We start from the raw sequence: 16562 nt of genomic DNA, 5'->3' as shown, positions 1-16562 counted from the left end.
GCACAGTGGCTCACGCCTGCAATCCCAGCACTTTGGGAGGCCGAGGCAAGCAGATCACGAGGTCAGGAGATCGAGACCATTCTGGCTAACATGGTGAAACTCCGTCTCTACTAAAAATACAAAAAATTAGCCGGGTGTGGTGGTGGGCGCCTGTAATCCCAGCTACTCGGGAGGCTGAGGCAGGAGAATGGCGTGAACCTGGGAGGCGGAGCTTGCAGTGAGCCAAGATTGCACCACTGCACTCCAGCCTGAGCGACAGAGCGAGACTCCGTCTCAAAAAAAAAAAAAAAATCACAGTGGAACCTGGGCATAGTGACGACTTCCTGTAGTTCCTGCTACTCCAGAGGCTGAGGCGGGAGGATCACTTGAGCCCAGGAGACAGAGGTTGCAGTTAGCCATGATCACACCACTGCACTCCAGCCTGGGTAACACAGCAAGACCCCATCTTATAAAATTAAATTTAAAATACTACAAGAGTTTTTGGGGTCAAAATAAAAAAACCCCCAACAATCATCTGAAATTCTACATTCAGACTTTTTTGTATGCATATAAGTTCTCACTCTTCTTTAAAGAAGCTGAAACTCAAAATCTTAGATGATAGAAATATGGTTTTTCCAAGAAAGGTGACATAAAATCTGAAACAGTGAGTCCCACATTCAAAGAAAAGATTACTCCTGCATTAAAAAAAAAAAAAAAAAAAAAAGGCCAAGGATTGCACATATTTGAGTTTCCAGTAAAAAATAAGACAATTCCTTGCTGGTGCAGTGGCTCACACCTGTAATCCCAGCACTTTGGGAAGCTGAGACAGGCAGATCACCTGAGGTCAGGAGTTCGAGACCAGCCTGGCCAACATGGTGAAATCCCGTCTCTACTAAAAATACAAAAAAATTAGCCAGGCATGGTGGCAGGTGCCTGTAATCCCAGCTACTTGGGAGACTGAGGCAGGAGAATTGCTTGAACTCAAGAGGCAGGGGTTGCAGTGAGCCAACATCGCACCACTGGCCTCCAGTCTGGACAACAAAGTGAAACTCCATCTCAAAAAACCAACCAACCAAACAAACAAAGATTCCAGTATGCATGGAGATTTCCTTCATTGCTCAGAGCTTTAACAGACTGGTTTCATTAATTAGACAACTACCAGTCATGATCCTATCACTTAAGAGGCCTCCACTCTACCCCTGTAATTAAATATTCCATCCCGTGGAGTGGCTGGAGTGTCTATTTTTAGGCTTGCCAGCCTTGGGCCCGTGGAGATGCCCTGAGCACCCTCCTGCCCCCTCAGGGACTGACTGAGAGGCTCTCAGCCTCACCTCTGCATCTCTCAGCTCCCCAAGCGGGGCCATTATGTGTCTGATGAATAAAAAAGTGAGTGAGTGAGTGAATGAGTGAGGGATTCGCTTGGCTTTTTGTTTTGGTGATAATGGAAACTCACAACGTGGGAAGGAATGCTTACCCCTCGGAAAAAGAAGTAGACTCCTCCTAACACAGACAGGATCTCTCCAGTAACTCGGAAATAGTCTTCAGTTTTTTCCATCTTAAAGGGAGGCTGTGAGATGCAGAGAAGTTGGTAACTCTGTTTACTCATTCATTCATTCAACCAACATTGACCAGGTACCAAGTCCTGTGATGAAGACATAGCCCCTGCCCAGGAGGCACAGCCTCCATCAGGGGAAGGACACACAAAGACAGTGTGTTATTAGGGGAGCGCCCGCAAGGAGGCCCCTCTGTAGGCCTGATTCCCCAAAGTGGCAGCCTGCAGGTGCCAAGCGGAGCATCTTACAATGCTGTGCTGCCTCCCAGGCAATGTCCTGGCAGGCCCGGAGCTCCTCCTGGCTGGGAGCCGAGTGACGGACAGCAGGGTGATGGACAGGTGGAGGCAGTCTCATGGACCCCAAGCCATACACATCCCACTGTCACCCCAGACCAAGGCCAGTCTCCCACGAGTGTCAGGGACTCCTACTGACCATGGAGTGAGAGACTGTGCCACACATACTTAAGGGTGCCACTCTTGTGTTTCAGTTGCCATTTCTTGGAGTGGTTCACCATCCATATTTCCTAAGCACTAGTTCATTAGCTTGCCTTACTAGCACATCTTTCTCTTAAAAGGAAGTCACTGGCTGGGTGCAGTGGCTCCCTCCTATAATCCCAGCACTTTGGGAGGCTGAGGCAGGCGGATCACCTGAGGTCAGGAGTTCGAGACCAGCCTGACCAACATGGAGAAACCCCATCTCTACTAAAAATATAAAATTAGCCAGGCGTGGCGGCGCATGGCTCTAATCCCAGCTACTTGGGAGACTGAGACAGGAGAATCATTTGAACCCCGGAGTCAGAGGTTGCTGTGAGCTGAGATGGTGCCACTGCACTCCAGCCTGGGCAACAGAGCGAGACTCCGTCTCAAAAAAAAAAAAAGGAAGTCCTTATGTGGCCTTACTAGGTGGACAGAAATAGGGTTTCATGCAATGATGAAGTTGAGTTTTTAAAGTAAATGTACAGCCAGCCAGACATTGTGGCTCATACCTGTAATCCCAGTACTTTGGGAGGCCAAGGCAGGCAGATCACTTGAGGTCAGGAGTTCAAAACTAGCCTGGCCAATATGGTGAAACTCCATCTCTACTAAAAATATAAACATTAGCTGGGCATGTTGGTGGGCACCTGTGGTCCCAGCCACTCAGGAGGCTGAGGCAGGAGAATTGCTTGAACCCAGGAGGTGGAGGTTGCAGTGAGCTGAGATTACGCCACTGCATTCCAGCCTGGGCGACAGAGCAAGACTCTGTTTCAAAAAAAAAAAAAACAACTTAAATAAATAAGTAAATTTGTAAGGTGCCCTGGAAACAAAGGCAGCAAATTCAGTGCCCTGGGTATCGGATGTGAAGGACTAAGTCCAGAAGTTCAATGAAGTCTTGGTCTCGGCAGAGGAAAAAGTCTGGTCTTAGGCTGATTTGATGGATGGCCCAGGGCCTGGCACAGAGGTGCTCAAAAGTCTAAATCCAGGGAACAAATAATGAGCAAGTGAGTGAAAAAAAGAGGGCAGGCAAGCAGGATGACGGTGGGCTCTGGGCTTACACTAGCCCACATCCCTAGGGACCCCCAGGCCAGGGGTGGGTCCTGTCCCAAGCCCAAATTCCTGCATAATTTCTTTCTTTTCTTTTTTTTTGAGACAGAGTTTCACTCTTGTTGACCAGGCTGGACTGCAGTGGTACCATCTCAGCTCACCACAACCTCCGCCTCCCGGGTTCAAGCAATTCTCCTGCCTCAGCCTCCTGAGTAGCTGGGATTACAGGCATGCTCCACCACGTCCGGCTAATTTTGTATTTTCAGTAGAGACGGGGTTTCACCATGTTGGTCAGGCTGGTCTCGAACTCCCAACCTCAGGTGATCCACCCACCTCAGCCTCCCAAAGTGCTGGGATTACAGGCATGAGCCACCGCGCCCGGCCCCTGCATGCTTTCTAACCAAGTACACCCAGTCTGTGATCAGGGACCTGAGTCACCACACACTCAGTCCCACAGGACCTCAAGGCTAAAGGAGAGGGACTAAGAAGCAGGAAGGGGGTGGGTCTCCCGTACAGCCTGAGGCAGGGAAGATGGGCGCAAGGATACAAGGTTCTCCAGATTCTCCATCCATCGCTCCAGCAAGCCAGGAAGGAGTCTGGGGCAGAGCTTGGGCCTGGGGTGGGGGAGGTCTCCCCGGAATGTCCACACCCCTTCCCCACCAGCCGCACCCCTGCCCACGAGGCCTGAGCCTCTGGCCGCACCAAGCCATCCACGGGCCTGTAGTAGGCAGCCATGGTGAAGATGATCATGTACAAGCAGTAGACCAAGAAGTTGAAGTAGAAGGTGCGCTTGACGAATCTGTCCCACTTGTCCTGCAGAAGTCGGTTCAGCGGCTCCACCAAGAGCATGTCGTGGCGATTCTAGGGGGAGCAGAGAGAAGTGAGGCTCCTTCCTGCAGCAAGAACTCCTTGCACACCCACACCAGCCCCTGGCGCTCCTCACAACCACATGGCCGCACAATCCTCAGCTCAGGGAGCAGGTGAGACTCACGCGAGGTCTGCCCCTAGCCGGCAGCCAGAGCCTGGGGCTGGTCCCAGCACTGCTACGGAGGGACCCGCCTTCTTGGCCTTGGTGTTCCCAAAGGTGCAGTGAATGGGGTGAGACTGGACAAGCTCTGAGAACTCACTTAATGGCCCACAGCACCGCCCAACAGTCTATGCCCATTGTGTCTAATAACTCACTCCCGAGAGCCCACAGGAATGGGAAGTAGTTGGCTTGGGCAGAGCCTGGGCACGAGGGGCTGAGGGCAGGCAGGAAAGAGCTTCTGGGTCCTGACTTCTCACGTTTCCAGCCCTGGGTCAGGCAGGGAACTGGGAGGCCCTTCCTGCAGCAGGAGGGCCCAGGGCCTCATGCCATCTTTACAAGTATGCTTCGGGGCAAATGTCTCCTATCCAAAGATTTTGATAAAGTTTAAATAGGCCGGGAGTGGTGGCTCACGCCTGTAATCCCAACCCTTTGGGAGGCCAAGGCAGGTAGATCACCTGAGGTCAGGAGTTCAAGACCAGCTTGGCCAACATGGTGAAACCCCCTCTCTACAAAAATACAAGAATTAGCCGGGCGTGGTGGCGGGTGCCTGTAATCCCAGCTACTTGGGAGGCTGAGGCGGGAGAACTGCTTGAACCCCAGGAGGCAGAGGTTGCAGTGAGCTGAGCTCACGCCACTGCACTCCAGCCTGGGTGACAGAGCAAGACTTTGTCTCAAAATATAAAATAAAATAAAATAAAAATAAGTTCAAGTATCCCTGAGACGGATGAGTCAAAATGAGATCATCCCAGCCTCCCTCAGGCCAACGAGTACAATCCCCAGCCCAAGCTTAAGCTCCCTCAAAGAGGTTCCCGATCAGTGTCTTCTTGAATACCTTTGGGGATGGGAAACTCCTTACTGCCTCAAGAGGCCTGTGGAAAGTCACTGACTGTAGGGAATACCTCTTCTTTGGTCTTCTCTACTTTCTACTGGTGGTCCTGGTTCTGCCTTAGGGTCCCCAGAACAAGTCCATACTCCTTGTCCCCGAAGCCTTCAGAGACATGAAGATGTCAGTGGTGGTCCCAGAGCCTCTCTCCCAGGTCAAATACTGCAGTCCTTTTTGAGGTCACCTCCTATCTGGACCACTCCTCTGGGAACACTTGTATCCAGCACTCTGAGTTGGAGGCTCAGGTTCAGCATGGCAGGCCAGGTGGGGCAGAGCAGACCAGGCCTCTTCCAGCCCCAGACTCTGCTCCTATAAATGCAACGTCTGGCCTGTGAGACATCATGGAAGCCCTTCACTGCTGATGGCACGGACTCCAGCCCCCGAGTCTGCCTTGGGAGCTCAGAGCATCACCTTAGAAAGAAGGGACCGGTAAGGTGGCCTTTCCAAACAGCATGGCAGGATGGATTACCCAAAAGTAACACTGAGACAGTCATCTGGAGCCAAAATATTTAAGTGAGATGCCTACTTCACACCTACACAAAAATCAATTCTTGGCCTGGCGCAGTGGTTCACACCAGTAATCCCAGCACTTTGGGAAGCCAGGGAGGTTGGATCACCTGAGATCAGGAGTTCGAGACCAGCCTGACCAACATGGAGAAACCCTGTCTCTACTAAATACAAAAAATTAGCCAGGCATGGTGGCACATGCCTGGAATCCCAGCTACTTGGGATTCAAGGAGAATCGCTTGAACCAGAGAGACGGAGGTTGCAGTGACTCGGGATGACACCATTGCACTCCAGCCTGGTCAACAACAGCGAAACTTCGTCTCAAAAAAAAAAAAAAAAAGAAAGAAAAGGAAAATCTACAAGCCCTGCCATCAAGTGAGAAAAAAAAAAATGGTTGTTGTACATTGCATATACTCTGATCCCGTTTATGTAAACAAAATGAAACTGTACATTTTAGGCTGGGTGCAGTGGCTCATGCCTGTAATCCCAGAACTTTGGGAGGCCGAGGCGGGCGGATCACCAGAGGTCGGGAGTTCGAGACCAGCTTGACCAACATGGAGAAACCCCATCTCTGCTAAAAATACAAAATTAGCCAGGTGTGGTGGCGCATGCCTATAGTTCTGGCTACTCGGGAGGCTGAGGCAGGAGAATCGCTTGAAAACCCAGGAGGCGGAGGTTGCGGTAAACTGAGATCGCGCCATTGCACTCCAGCCTGGGCAACAAGAGCGAAACTCTGTCTCAAAAAAAAAAAGAAAAAGAAAAAGAAACTGTATATTTTTACACAGTATAAAAGGAGGGACTTTTGTCTATGTACCTCTGAAATGTTTCTGTTTTTACAGGATGATAATCGTGTATGGTTGCTATGCTTAGGGAAAATTCAGTGGGCATGAATGGGGACATGAGGCTGCAGGGCCTGGGCCCCGGGCAGCAGGCTTTCCCTCATGAGAAGCCAGGTGGAGCTGGACCAGGGACTGGGATTGGGGCTGGGGTGCAGAGGCCCTGAGGCCCTCCCTGGCTGTGCCCCAGCCACTCACAGGGGTCTCGCTGCTGCTATAGGCGATCACCTCCAGCACCGAGTTCTTCTCGCAGGTGTCGATGCAGGACAGGTCGTACAGCGAGGAGTGCACCGGCCCATAGGCCCACTCAGTGAACTTCCTGGACAGGTGCCTGCACTCGGGCTCCTGGATCTCCCTCTGGAGAATATAGGCCAAGACCTGCCACCAGGGATCAAGAGCCCATCAGAGGCCAGCCCCAGGCTCAGCCTCAGACAGCACCCCAACAACCAGCTCTGCTTCCCCGTCCAGCTAATGGCCTCACCCAAGCCCCAGGCGAGTCCCCACCCACTCCTGACCACCATCAAGATTAACCAGTCAGCCAGGCGCAGGTGGCTCACGCCACCTGTAATCGTAGCACTTTGGGAGGCTGAGGCAGGTGGATCACCTGAGGTCAGGAGTTCGAGACCAGCCTGGCCAACATGGCAAAATCCTGTTTCTACTGAAAATACAAAAAAAATTAGCCAGGTATGGTGGCGTGTGCCTGTAATTCCAGCTACTTGGGAGGCTGAGGCAGGAGAATCACTTGAACCCGGGAGGCAGAGGTTGCAGTGAGCCAAGATTGTGCCACTGCACTCCAGCCTGGGCAACAAGAGCAAAACCCCATCTCTGAAACAACAAAAAAAAAAAGGTCAACCAGCCAGCTGCCTCAGATACTACCTGTACCATATCAGGTCCACCATCACCTCACAGCGAGGTCCCAACTCTATCATCTCACCATGAAAGACAGTGGTGGTCCATTCTCAATAACTTCAAGCCAGAAAGAAATAAAGAGAATGCAAGAAATGAGTGCCAGATGGGGTGACTCATGCCTGGAATCCCAGCTACTTGGGAGACTGAGGTGGGAGGATCATTTGAGGCCAGGAGCTGGAGGCCTGTCACCAGGAGCCACCAGCCTTGTCACCTAAAGCTCCTGCCTGCCATAGAAAAACACCAACAGCTGTTTTCTTCTTTGTCTTTTTTTTGAGACAGAGTCTTGCTCTGTCACACAGGCTAGAGTGCAGTGGCGAAATCTCGGTTCACAGCAGCCTCCGCCTCCCAGGTTCAAGCGATTCTCATGCCTCAGCCTCCTGAGTAGCTGGGATTATAGGCACCTGCCACTATGCCTGGCTAATTTTTGTGTATTTAGTAGAGATGACGTTTCACCAGCTTGGTCAGGCTGGTCTCGAACTCCTAGCCTCAGGTGATCCACCCACGTTGGCCTTCCAAAGTGCTGGGATTACAAGCATGAGTCACCGTGCCCGGCCCAACAGTTTTTCTTCTGTTGCACCCTAGGCGGTCCCACCTCATGGCCCAGCACCCCACCCCGTGTCTTGATGATACTCAGAGCTAGAAATCCAAAATGGCCACACTGGCCATGCAGCATTCTGCCCTGCGGCTCCCAATTTCTCAGACTTATTCTAACAGCCCTGCAAGCTGGTGTGGCAGAATCAGAGTCCCGCACACACAGATGGTGACGCCAGGCTCCCGCAGTGAGTCAGGCAGTCTTCCCCGACGCCCCTGTCCCCGCACGGCACCAGCTTGAGCCGAAGCCCCCTCCTACCCCGATCTTCCCGGTCCCAGCGGCCAGAGCCAGCGGCGTCATTCCCTTCTTGTTGGTGAGCTCCTCCAGCTTCAGCGTGGGGTGCAGTTTGGCCCCCAGGATCAGAATCTCATTGTACATGCTCGTCACAAACTTGGTGTTGTCGGCCGTGTTGTCGGCCACCTCCACCAGGGCATGCAACACCGTGTTGCCCACCGAGTCCCTGGCGCTGATGTCAGCCGGCTGCCAGGAGTTCTGCAGCAGGAACTTCACGATGCCCAGCTGGTTGGTGCACGCGGCCAGGGACAGGGGCAGTTCACCTGCACGAACACAGGTCCCAGGCGGGCCTCAGGAGTGAGATCCAGCTGGTCCCTGAACCACCAGCCTCCAACTCCCTCTGTCTCTGCCCAAACCTCCCCTTAGCCAAAGCCGAAAAGATCGGGGTCAGCCACATTGTCTCCCTACCGAAGTAGAATCCAGGCCGCCCTTTGGCTTTCTTAAAGAAGTCCCCATTGGCCGCCGCCTGGACGTCTGCTCCGTTCTCCACCAGGAGGGTCACCAGGGCCATGTTGCGCCTCTCAATGGCGATGTGCAGCGCTGTCTGGCCTACAGAGGACGTGCACTGTTAGCTTCGTGACCACAGTCCTATGGGGCTGCCGGGACAGGTGCTGGGGAAGGGCTCTGGGCAGGCAGCAGCTGCTGCAGGAGGAACTGGGCAGAAAGTGCCTGGAGGACCCCCTGACTGCAGGAGGCCAGGCCAGGGTCCCCCAAGGGGTCCCAGCAAGGTCCTGAGACAGGAGACCCCTGGAAACAGGAAATAACAGGTTGGAACCCAGAGGAGTCGAAATTGCCCCAGGGGCAAGGAACAGTAGCAGAGAGAAAGGCCGGAGGCTGTGACTTCCAGGGACAGGGACCATCCAGTCAGCAGCGGGAGGCAGGGACATCCCAGGGTCAAGAGAGGAAACATCAGATGGGGGAGGCAGAGACCCCCAGGACCAGGAAAAATCAAGCCAGCAGAAGGGGGAGGCAGAGACCCCCAGGACCAGGAGAAATCAAGCCAGCAGATGGGAAAGGCAGGGACTCCCTAGGATTAGGAGCCACCAAAGCAGTGGCTGGGACAGGGAGTAAGGATCCCAGAGGAGCAAGGAGGCCCAGGGACAACCATGCCCTCCTGGTTCCCAGTGCTGCGGGCTGAGCCATGCCTGGTCCCGCCGCCCTCCTCACCCTTGTAGTAGCTGTCCGTGTAGCTGGCGTTGACAAACTCCTTTAGGCTGCCCGTCTGCCGTGCGATCTCCAGGAGCAGGGGAATGGTGTCGTTCTGCCCGTCATGCAGGTTGAGCATGGCTTTCAGCAGACAGGTCTTCCCTGTCTCAGGGTCTGCAAGACAAAGGGAGGGTCAGGGCAGGCCAGGGCTGGGGCCCTCCCCGGAGCCCAGCGCTGGGGCCACCTTTGAACTCGTTGTCCGTGAGGTGTTTCTTGCTCTTCTGCAGGAAGACCAGCAGGCTCTCCAGATCCTGGCAGTTATTCTGAGCAACGGCTTCAAAGATACTCCTGCGATCATAGAGCCTGAGGGTCTTCTCGGTGCTGGCGGCAACAGAGTCCTGGGACAGCAGCCTGCAGGCCAGAAAACACCCTCGTCTCACACCCTGGCCTCCCCTCGGCCCTGAGGCCTTGGGAGCTTGTCAAGGGAACACGACTAAACTCCAAGGCAAACCAAAAGGGGGAAAAATGATGTAAAAGCTGCCCCTCGGTCTAGGTGACTGTCCAGAAAACCAATATAACAGGGACAGTGGGGAGCCTATGTCCCCATTCTGTCCCCACCCTGTCTATAGACACCATCTAGAAAGTCACCCGCCTACTCCCAGACCACTGGCTTCTCTGCCTGCTCAGGAGCTCGGGAGGCAGGAGGCTGGTGGGGACAGAGGAAGCTGGAGGCAGGGGTGTAGACGGCCCCTCTAAAGGAAAAGCTGGCCTCACACTCCCCAGAAGTCAGCCAGCCTGTGGCCCTCCCTGCCCTGCCTTGCAGCTCACTGGAGCCGTGCTGTGCTCTCTGAAAGCCTCCTGCCCTTGAGCTTCTAGACTTCAAGTCCACGTGTCTGTGGCTGGCAGGCACTGCAGGCGTGGACACCCAGACCCAGCACAGACACCAGCCCCCCTGACTGCGCATCCCACGAGGTCACATGAGGAAGGACGCTGGACCAGACCGCCCCTAAGGCTCTCCAGCCTCCCGGCTTTGTGACATTTAGTCCAGAAGCCAGACCATCCTGTGGCATCTCCATGGCCAGCTGGGCTCCTAGCAGGGAGGGGGTCTCCAGACGCGGACTTACCTGGCACCAGTGGGGCCGTCTCCTGGCCTCTGGATGGTGATAACAGGGCTGACTGTGATGGTCGGGTAGGAGGCCAGCTCACCTTCCTCGTGAGGACAATCTACCAGGAAAGCCTCCTCCGAGTCACCCTTCCCAAACAGCCGGGTGCGGCTCTTGGCCGCGGAGAGCTGGGGCTTGGCTGGAGGTGGCCTGGAGTTAGGGTCTCCATCTAGGGGGTCTGGGCAGGTGTCCTGTTGGATTGGGTCCGCAGCCGCCCCCGAGTCTGTGCTGCTCCATTTCTTCATCCTTGCTGGATCCTCTGCGGCCCGGTGTAAAGCCTGCAGCAGCCACCACGCCGGGGTTGACTCCCAACGTAAGGACTGCTTGTCCTTAGACCCCACCTGCCCTCCTCGCCAAGGGCCCTGTGAAGCAGGGTACCCCAAAACCCCAACTGGCTGCTGCCCCCAGCCCCTAGAACTGAAGTGTTTCCAGGACTGAACCTCTCACCCCAGAAGCCCCAGAGGTGAGCAGGCCTAGCAGCGCCCGGGCAGTCCTGCTGCCACTGACGTCGGCCTGGGAGGGTGGACAGGCCCCCGGCTCAGAGCCACCTGTGGTTCTGGGTTAGACCCATCCCTCCTCCTCTCTGGGCCTCAGGTGCCTCTTCTGCAGAGTGAGGTTGATAACCACCGTGCTGCCTCCCTCCCCACACAGAATAAGGGAAACGGCCGGGGTGGCTGTCATGGACTAAATTCAGGGAGGATCTGTGATGAGGATGGCTCAGCCCAGAAGAGCCAAGCAGACTGTCCCTGGAATAGGGTGAGCAGTAGAGACTGGCACACCCACACTGCACTGCGGGGCCCTGCTGTGCCACGGGTCCACACGCCATCAGCCAGGTGCCTGGCCTGCCTTTGCTCTTCAATTTTGCTGCCACAGCCACTGAGCTTATACGAGATTTTGGATTTTGTGCTTTTTGTCATTTTTATGAATCAGTATCTGTCAAGCATCCCGGCCTTGAACATTTTGGCTTTTTTTTTTTTTGACAGTATCTCACCCTGTCACCCAGGCTGGAGTGCAATGGGACAATCTCAGCTCAATGCAACCTCCACCTCCCAGGTTCAAGCGATTCTCCTGCCTCAGCCTCCCGAGTAGCTGGGATTACAGGCGTCCACCACCACGCCTGGCTAATGTTTGTATTTTTAGTAGAGACGGGGAATGTTTAGGCAGTAAGTGATTTGGAGCTGGTGGGTCTTCTAGGCCTAAACACCTAGAGATCCGCTGACCACTGGCAGCAGCACGTGTAGTTGGACACATGAGCTGATGCTATTTTCCACTCCCATCCTGCCCCATCCCCAGGCTTCCCTCCCTCTGGCTGAGCATCCCCACTCCCTGGCACCCAGGGCTGGCCCATACATCCCTCCCATGGCCTCTACTCCCATCGGTTCTCCACCTAAGGGCTTTTTCCTCCTTCTACCCTTGCACAAATCCTACCACCTCTCAGATGCTACTTCCCCTCAGGATCCAGCACTGATGCCGCCTCCTCCATGAAGCCCCCAGATCCCTGCCCTGGTCGTGCTCCCCGCCATCCTCCACACAGTGGCCCAGCCCATTGACTGTCCATTCCACACAGCCCGCCAGGTGGTCTAGCAATTGCGATCTGTCGCTGATTTCTCTCTCCCGCGCCCTATGACCTCCTCCTGTGCAGGGACCTTGCCTGATCCGTCTCCTTACGAAGAAGCTGTACTGGGCTGTGCACGGTGGCTCACGTCTGTAATCCCAGCACTTTGGGAGGCTGAGGCCAGTGGATCACCTGAGGTCAGGAGTTCGAGACCAGCCTGGCCAACATGGTGAAATCCTATGTCTACTAAAAAAATACAAAAATTAGGCCGGGCGCGGTGGCTCAAGCCTGTAATCCCAGCACTTTGGGAGGCCGAGACGGGCGGATCACGAGGTCAGGAGATCAAGACCATCCTGGCTAACACGGTGAAACCCCGTCTCTACTAAAAATACAAAAACTAGCCGGGCGAGGTGGCGGGCACCTGTAGTCCCAGCTACTCGGGAGGCTGAGGCAGGAGAATGGCGTAAACCTGGGAGGCAGAGCTTGCAGTGAGCTGAGATCCGGCCACTGCACTCCAGTCTGGGCGACAGAGTGAGACTCCGCCTCAAAAAAAAAAAAAAAAAAAAAAAATTAGCCAGGCGTGGTGGCACACACCTATAATTCCAGCTACTCAGGAGGCTTGAGGCATGAGAATCGCTTGAACCCAGGAGGTGGAGGTTGCAGCGAGCCGAGACCATGCCACTCCACTCCAGCCTGGGCAACAGAGTGAAACTCTGTCTCAAAAAAAAAAGAAGCAGCTGCACCGGTCACCTGGTCACGAGTGGGAAAGTAAGAGCAATCAGACCCTTCTAATTCCCATTTCCACAGGAAGTTAGGGAGATTCCTGTCCCAGCAGTGGCTCCATTCTGGAAAACAGCCACAGAAGGAATGAGAGGCTTCTCAAGTCCTGCATTTTCTTTTTCTAAAATATAGAATCAGGCAATCTCCCAAGCCAGAATAGCTCAGGGAGACTCCCAAGTACCTCAAGTGAAAATTCAGGCAGTGAAACTCCAGAGCACACGGCTGGGCTGTGGCCGTAAACCAACTATGTTCTGAAGCCCAGATCCGTGAAAACGTGGAGGAAACCTCACCATACCAGAGGCTGTGAACAGGACAGACGGCCAGCTGCTGGCCATCTCCCTGCCTGCCTGTTGATCCACTTTCAACAGACCAGAGCCCATCTCTGACTCACCCATCAGACAGATCCCCTGCAGCAGGAGTGTTCCCAGCCACAGAAAGCTGATTCCCTCATCTGATCACTCAATACCCATCTACTGAGTCCTCCTCCTCAGACTCCAGCCCTGCGCTGGGGGCGCAGAGAGGAGTCAGCCCCCCGCTGACACAGAAACCAGGTACTGGCTGGGCTGAGGGACTGCAGGAGGGGGCAGGGTGCTGAAGAGGGCTCCATGGAGTTGGTGATGGATGAGCTGAGCCTGGAAAGGGAACAGAGGTGGGCTGGGGCTGGGAGACAGACAGGGAAGCCTAGAGCCACTGAAGAAGAAGTCAGTGGGACGGGAAGACAGGCGGCCGGGTCAGAACCAGATGGCCGTCAGCTTTAACTCCAAGGCACTGAAAGCCGGTATGGTTGCATGGACGGTGGGAAAGCCACGCGTAGCATTGGAAGCCTGGGGCCAGGTGCTAGTCTGTGCTTTCTGAAGATAACACCCCATCAAGGACGGTTCACAGTACGGAGAGCCTGGCAGCGCTTAAAAGGCACCAGAAGCGAATGAGAATCAGAATCTAAGCATGTGCACAGAGCAAACACGGTTCTCAGGACTCGCCTTTCTTCACCCACTTAATTCCCACAACATCCCTAAGAGGGAAGTAGTTCACTGATGAGGAGACTGAGGCACAGAGCAGTTACGGCACGTCCCTGAAGTCACCCAGTCAGAGGCAGAACCTGGGCTTGACCCCAGGCAGGCTGGCTCCAGAGCATCTCCAGTACTCCACCACCACGCTGGAGGTCTGGGGCTGTTTCTCAGCTGTTCAGCTCAGACCCAGACTCCACCGCAGGGCCTGGGGGCCAATCAGAATGGGACCTCTCACCCTCGGGGCATAGGCATAAGAAAATGCAGGGGCTAGACATGAACCCGAAGCACCCTCCCACTCAATCAGGCAGCTCAGGAACCCCAAAGTGCAGTGTGAATAAGACCGAGGCCATACCCACGCCTGGCTGTCCCAGGGATAACTGTGGTCTCCAAGAATAAGCTAAGAATAAGAACAGGGGCTGCCTTTAGGAGATGTACCTAATGTAAATGACGAGTTAATGGGTGCAGCACACCAACGTGGCACATGTGTACATATGTAACAGGCCTGTACGTCGTGCACATGTACCCTAGAACTTAAAGTATAATAAAAAAAAAAAAAAGAATAGGGGGCTGCTTGTTAGGCAGCCTTGTAAGAGAGCACCTGTTAGCTGGAACCTTTCAGCAACGTTCTTTGTTAATGGCGTTGCCTCTTCCTCTGACCAGTCCCAGTCCAGTCAAACCCAGCCAACAGGAAGCAGCCTGGATTGTGCTATCATTCAGTCAGTCGACGAACGCTGAGTCTATACTGCACACTTTGCACCTGATTCCCTACTGAAAACCAAGCTTCTTTCAGGGAACGGGGTGGGACAGGAACCGAGGGGCCATGTGCACTGGGTTGGGCCAGGGAATAGGGTCAGGACAGTCCTCCACGGCCAGGTCTGGAGTATACTACTCTGCACCTGAGCCTGTGGTGATGCACCTGTCACCACAAAACATTCTACAGTGATCGGCGGAACTTCTACCGTGATTTAGGCCAACGAGTGTTGACTGTGTGATGGAGATGGTGATTCTGGTTTACACAAGATTCACAAACTCACCCCTCTGGACTAAAGGACAATCCTAAAACAACTGATTCTGCCCACAGAGACCTGGTTTGATCTCTGAGTCTTTCTCAACTCCAAAGCCAGAAAGGACACTGCCCACCATCTGGAGGAAGGATCCCTTCTCTCCCCAGTGCAGGTGAGACAACCTGGGGTGTGGCTTCCCTGCTCCCCTCTCTGCCCAAAGCATCCATCCATCCATCCATCCATCCAAGTTCTTGGGAGCACCTCTGCTCGCCACTGGGGACTTTCTGGAAGCTGGGAGAACGCTGGCCCAGGACCCAGCCAGATTATTCTCAATAGTCTCTTCTCTCAAAGAGAGGCAGTAGGCTGCGGGCTTCCCAACCCAGCGTGAAGAACAAAGAGATAGGACAGCAACACAAGCACCCAGCGCGCCTGCTTCCCAGCCCTGCGCTCGTCCAACTCCACAGAGAGGGCGACGTGCTGAAAACCTCTCGCCACACACCAGCAACCTCAGCAGCAGCTGCAGCCTCCTCCCCCGAGGACGGCTGGTGCAGGAGCAAAAATAACAAACCCCGGTAACAACAACCTCCACTCTCACCTCCCAGGTGCTTCCGAGGAGCCAGGCTGAGGGCACCACACGTTCACTTCAGCCTCACGACCACCTTTGAGGTAGCCACTGTCACTACCCCCCATTTTCAGACGAGGTAACTGGGGCACAGAGAGGCGAGGGGAACTGCCCACAGTGGCACAGCTGGAAAGTGGCAGGGCCCAGCTTCTGGCCACCCACTATGCCATCCTGAAAGCTAACGTCTGCGTTGGCCATCAGACAAAGAAAGGGACTCACCAGCTAGACGCAGGCACACCCCAGGCCCATGGGTGCTCGCGAGCTCGAAGGCGGTTGCTACTCGAAGGGAGAGCTGGGCTGGTGTGGGAGAAGAGTGGCCTCCCTGCCTCCGGGGGATCCCGGGCCCGGCCCTGGCAGCAGCTGCCCTGCACTGGCAGGAGTGGGCTGTGGGCACCCTTCAGCACTCAAGGAAAAAACGCTTCCAGCGATGCAAGCAGCTGCCTTTGCTGCGGCTCTGATTCCCAGAGGATCCCAAAGCTTTTCCCATCATTTTTGCCCTTTTTCAGAAACCACTTAGCCGCCGCCCCTCCTCCAGCCATGCCAGGGCTGCAGAGCACTTAACAGAGCCAGCCAGAGCTGCAGCCTCCACTCTCAGGGAAGGAGAAGGAGGGCGCTGCTCGGCCTCCCAAACCGGTGGCTCCTGAGCCCGGAGGTCTGGGACACGGCTCCACAAATGCACATTCACAGCCAGCGATGTCAAAACCAGCGTCCTGCAACTGTTCCGCTTTCAAAATAAAGAAGGAATGGACGGTCGTGCCACCCGCCACACAGTCCTGGCTTGTTTGAGAGTCCAAGCAACCTTGAACCAGTCCCCGACTCCCTTAGGACTCTCATTCCTGGATCCCCAAGCCTGGAGTAGGGGCTGGGGTCGAGGAGGGCTTCTAGGTCAGCCAGAGCCAGGTCCCAGCCTTTCTTCTCAACAGGGATTCTTTGGGGAACCACAAAGCACAAAAACACAAATAACTATGAGTGTCTAGTTCCTTTTTTTTTTTTTTTTTTTTTTTTTTTTTTTTGAGACAGAGTCTCGCTCTGTTGCCCAGGCTGGAGTGCAGTGGCCGGATCTCAGCTCACTGCAACCTCTGCCTCCCAGGTTCAAGCAATTCTCCTGCCTCAGCCTCCCAAATAGCTGGGATTACAGGCACCTGCCATTGCGCCCAACTAATTGTATTTTTAGTAGAGACG

The 16562-nt window shown here is 54.5% G+C and overlaps 1 protein-coding gene across 2 annotated transcripts in view; it reads right to left on the bottom strand.

The window, feature by feature from the left end:
* TRPV1 (transient receptor potential cation channel subfamily V member 1) overlaps nt 1–16308 on the bottom strand; it is a 32937-nt gene extending 16629 nt beyond the window's left edge. The window contains exons 1-9 of one of the 2 annotated variants that reach the window (XM_010382203.2): nt 15600–16308; nt 10371–10687; nt 9491–9657; nt 9268–9420; nt 8509–8649; nt 8065–8363; nt 6504–6683; nt 3755–3913; nt 1454–1546 (exon numbers count right to left, since the gene is read on the bottom strand). In XM_010382203.2, the coding sequence (XP_010380505.1) occupies nt 1454–1546; nt 3755–3913; nt 6504–6683; nt 8065–8363; nt 8509–8649; nt 9268–9420; nt 9491–9657; nt 10371–10654 (1476 nt within the window). In that variant the 5' untranslated portion in view covers nt 10655–10687; nt 15600–16308. Of the gene's footprint in view, nt 1–1453; nt 1547–3721; nt 3914–6503; nt 6684–8064; nt 8364–8508; nt 8650–9267; nt 9421–9490; nt 9658–10370; nt 10688–15599 lie in introns of both variants that reach the window. The other variant, XM_030922615.1, reaches the window with a different exon arrangement.
* Between the last annotated feature and the right edge of the window lie 254 nt (nt 16309–16562).

The sequence above is a fragment of the Rhinopithecus roxellana genome, chromosome 19 (genome assembly GCF_007565055.1).
Source record: "Rhinopithecus roxellana isolate Shanxi Qingling chromosome 19, ASM756505v1, whole genome shotgun sequence".
Taxonomy (NCBI): Eukaryota; Metazoa; Chordata; class Mammalia; order Primates; family Cercopithecidae; genus Rhinopithecus; species Rhinopithecus roxellana.
This window is presented reverse-complemented; position numbering and strand designations above follow the sequence as displayed.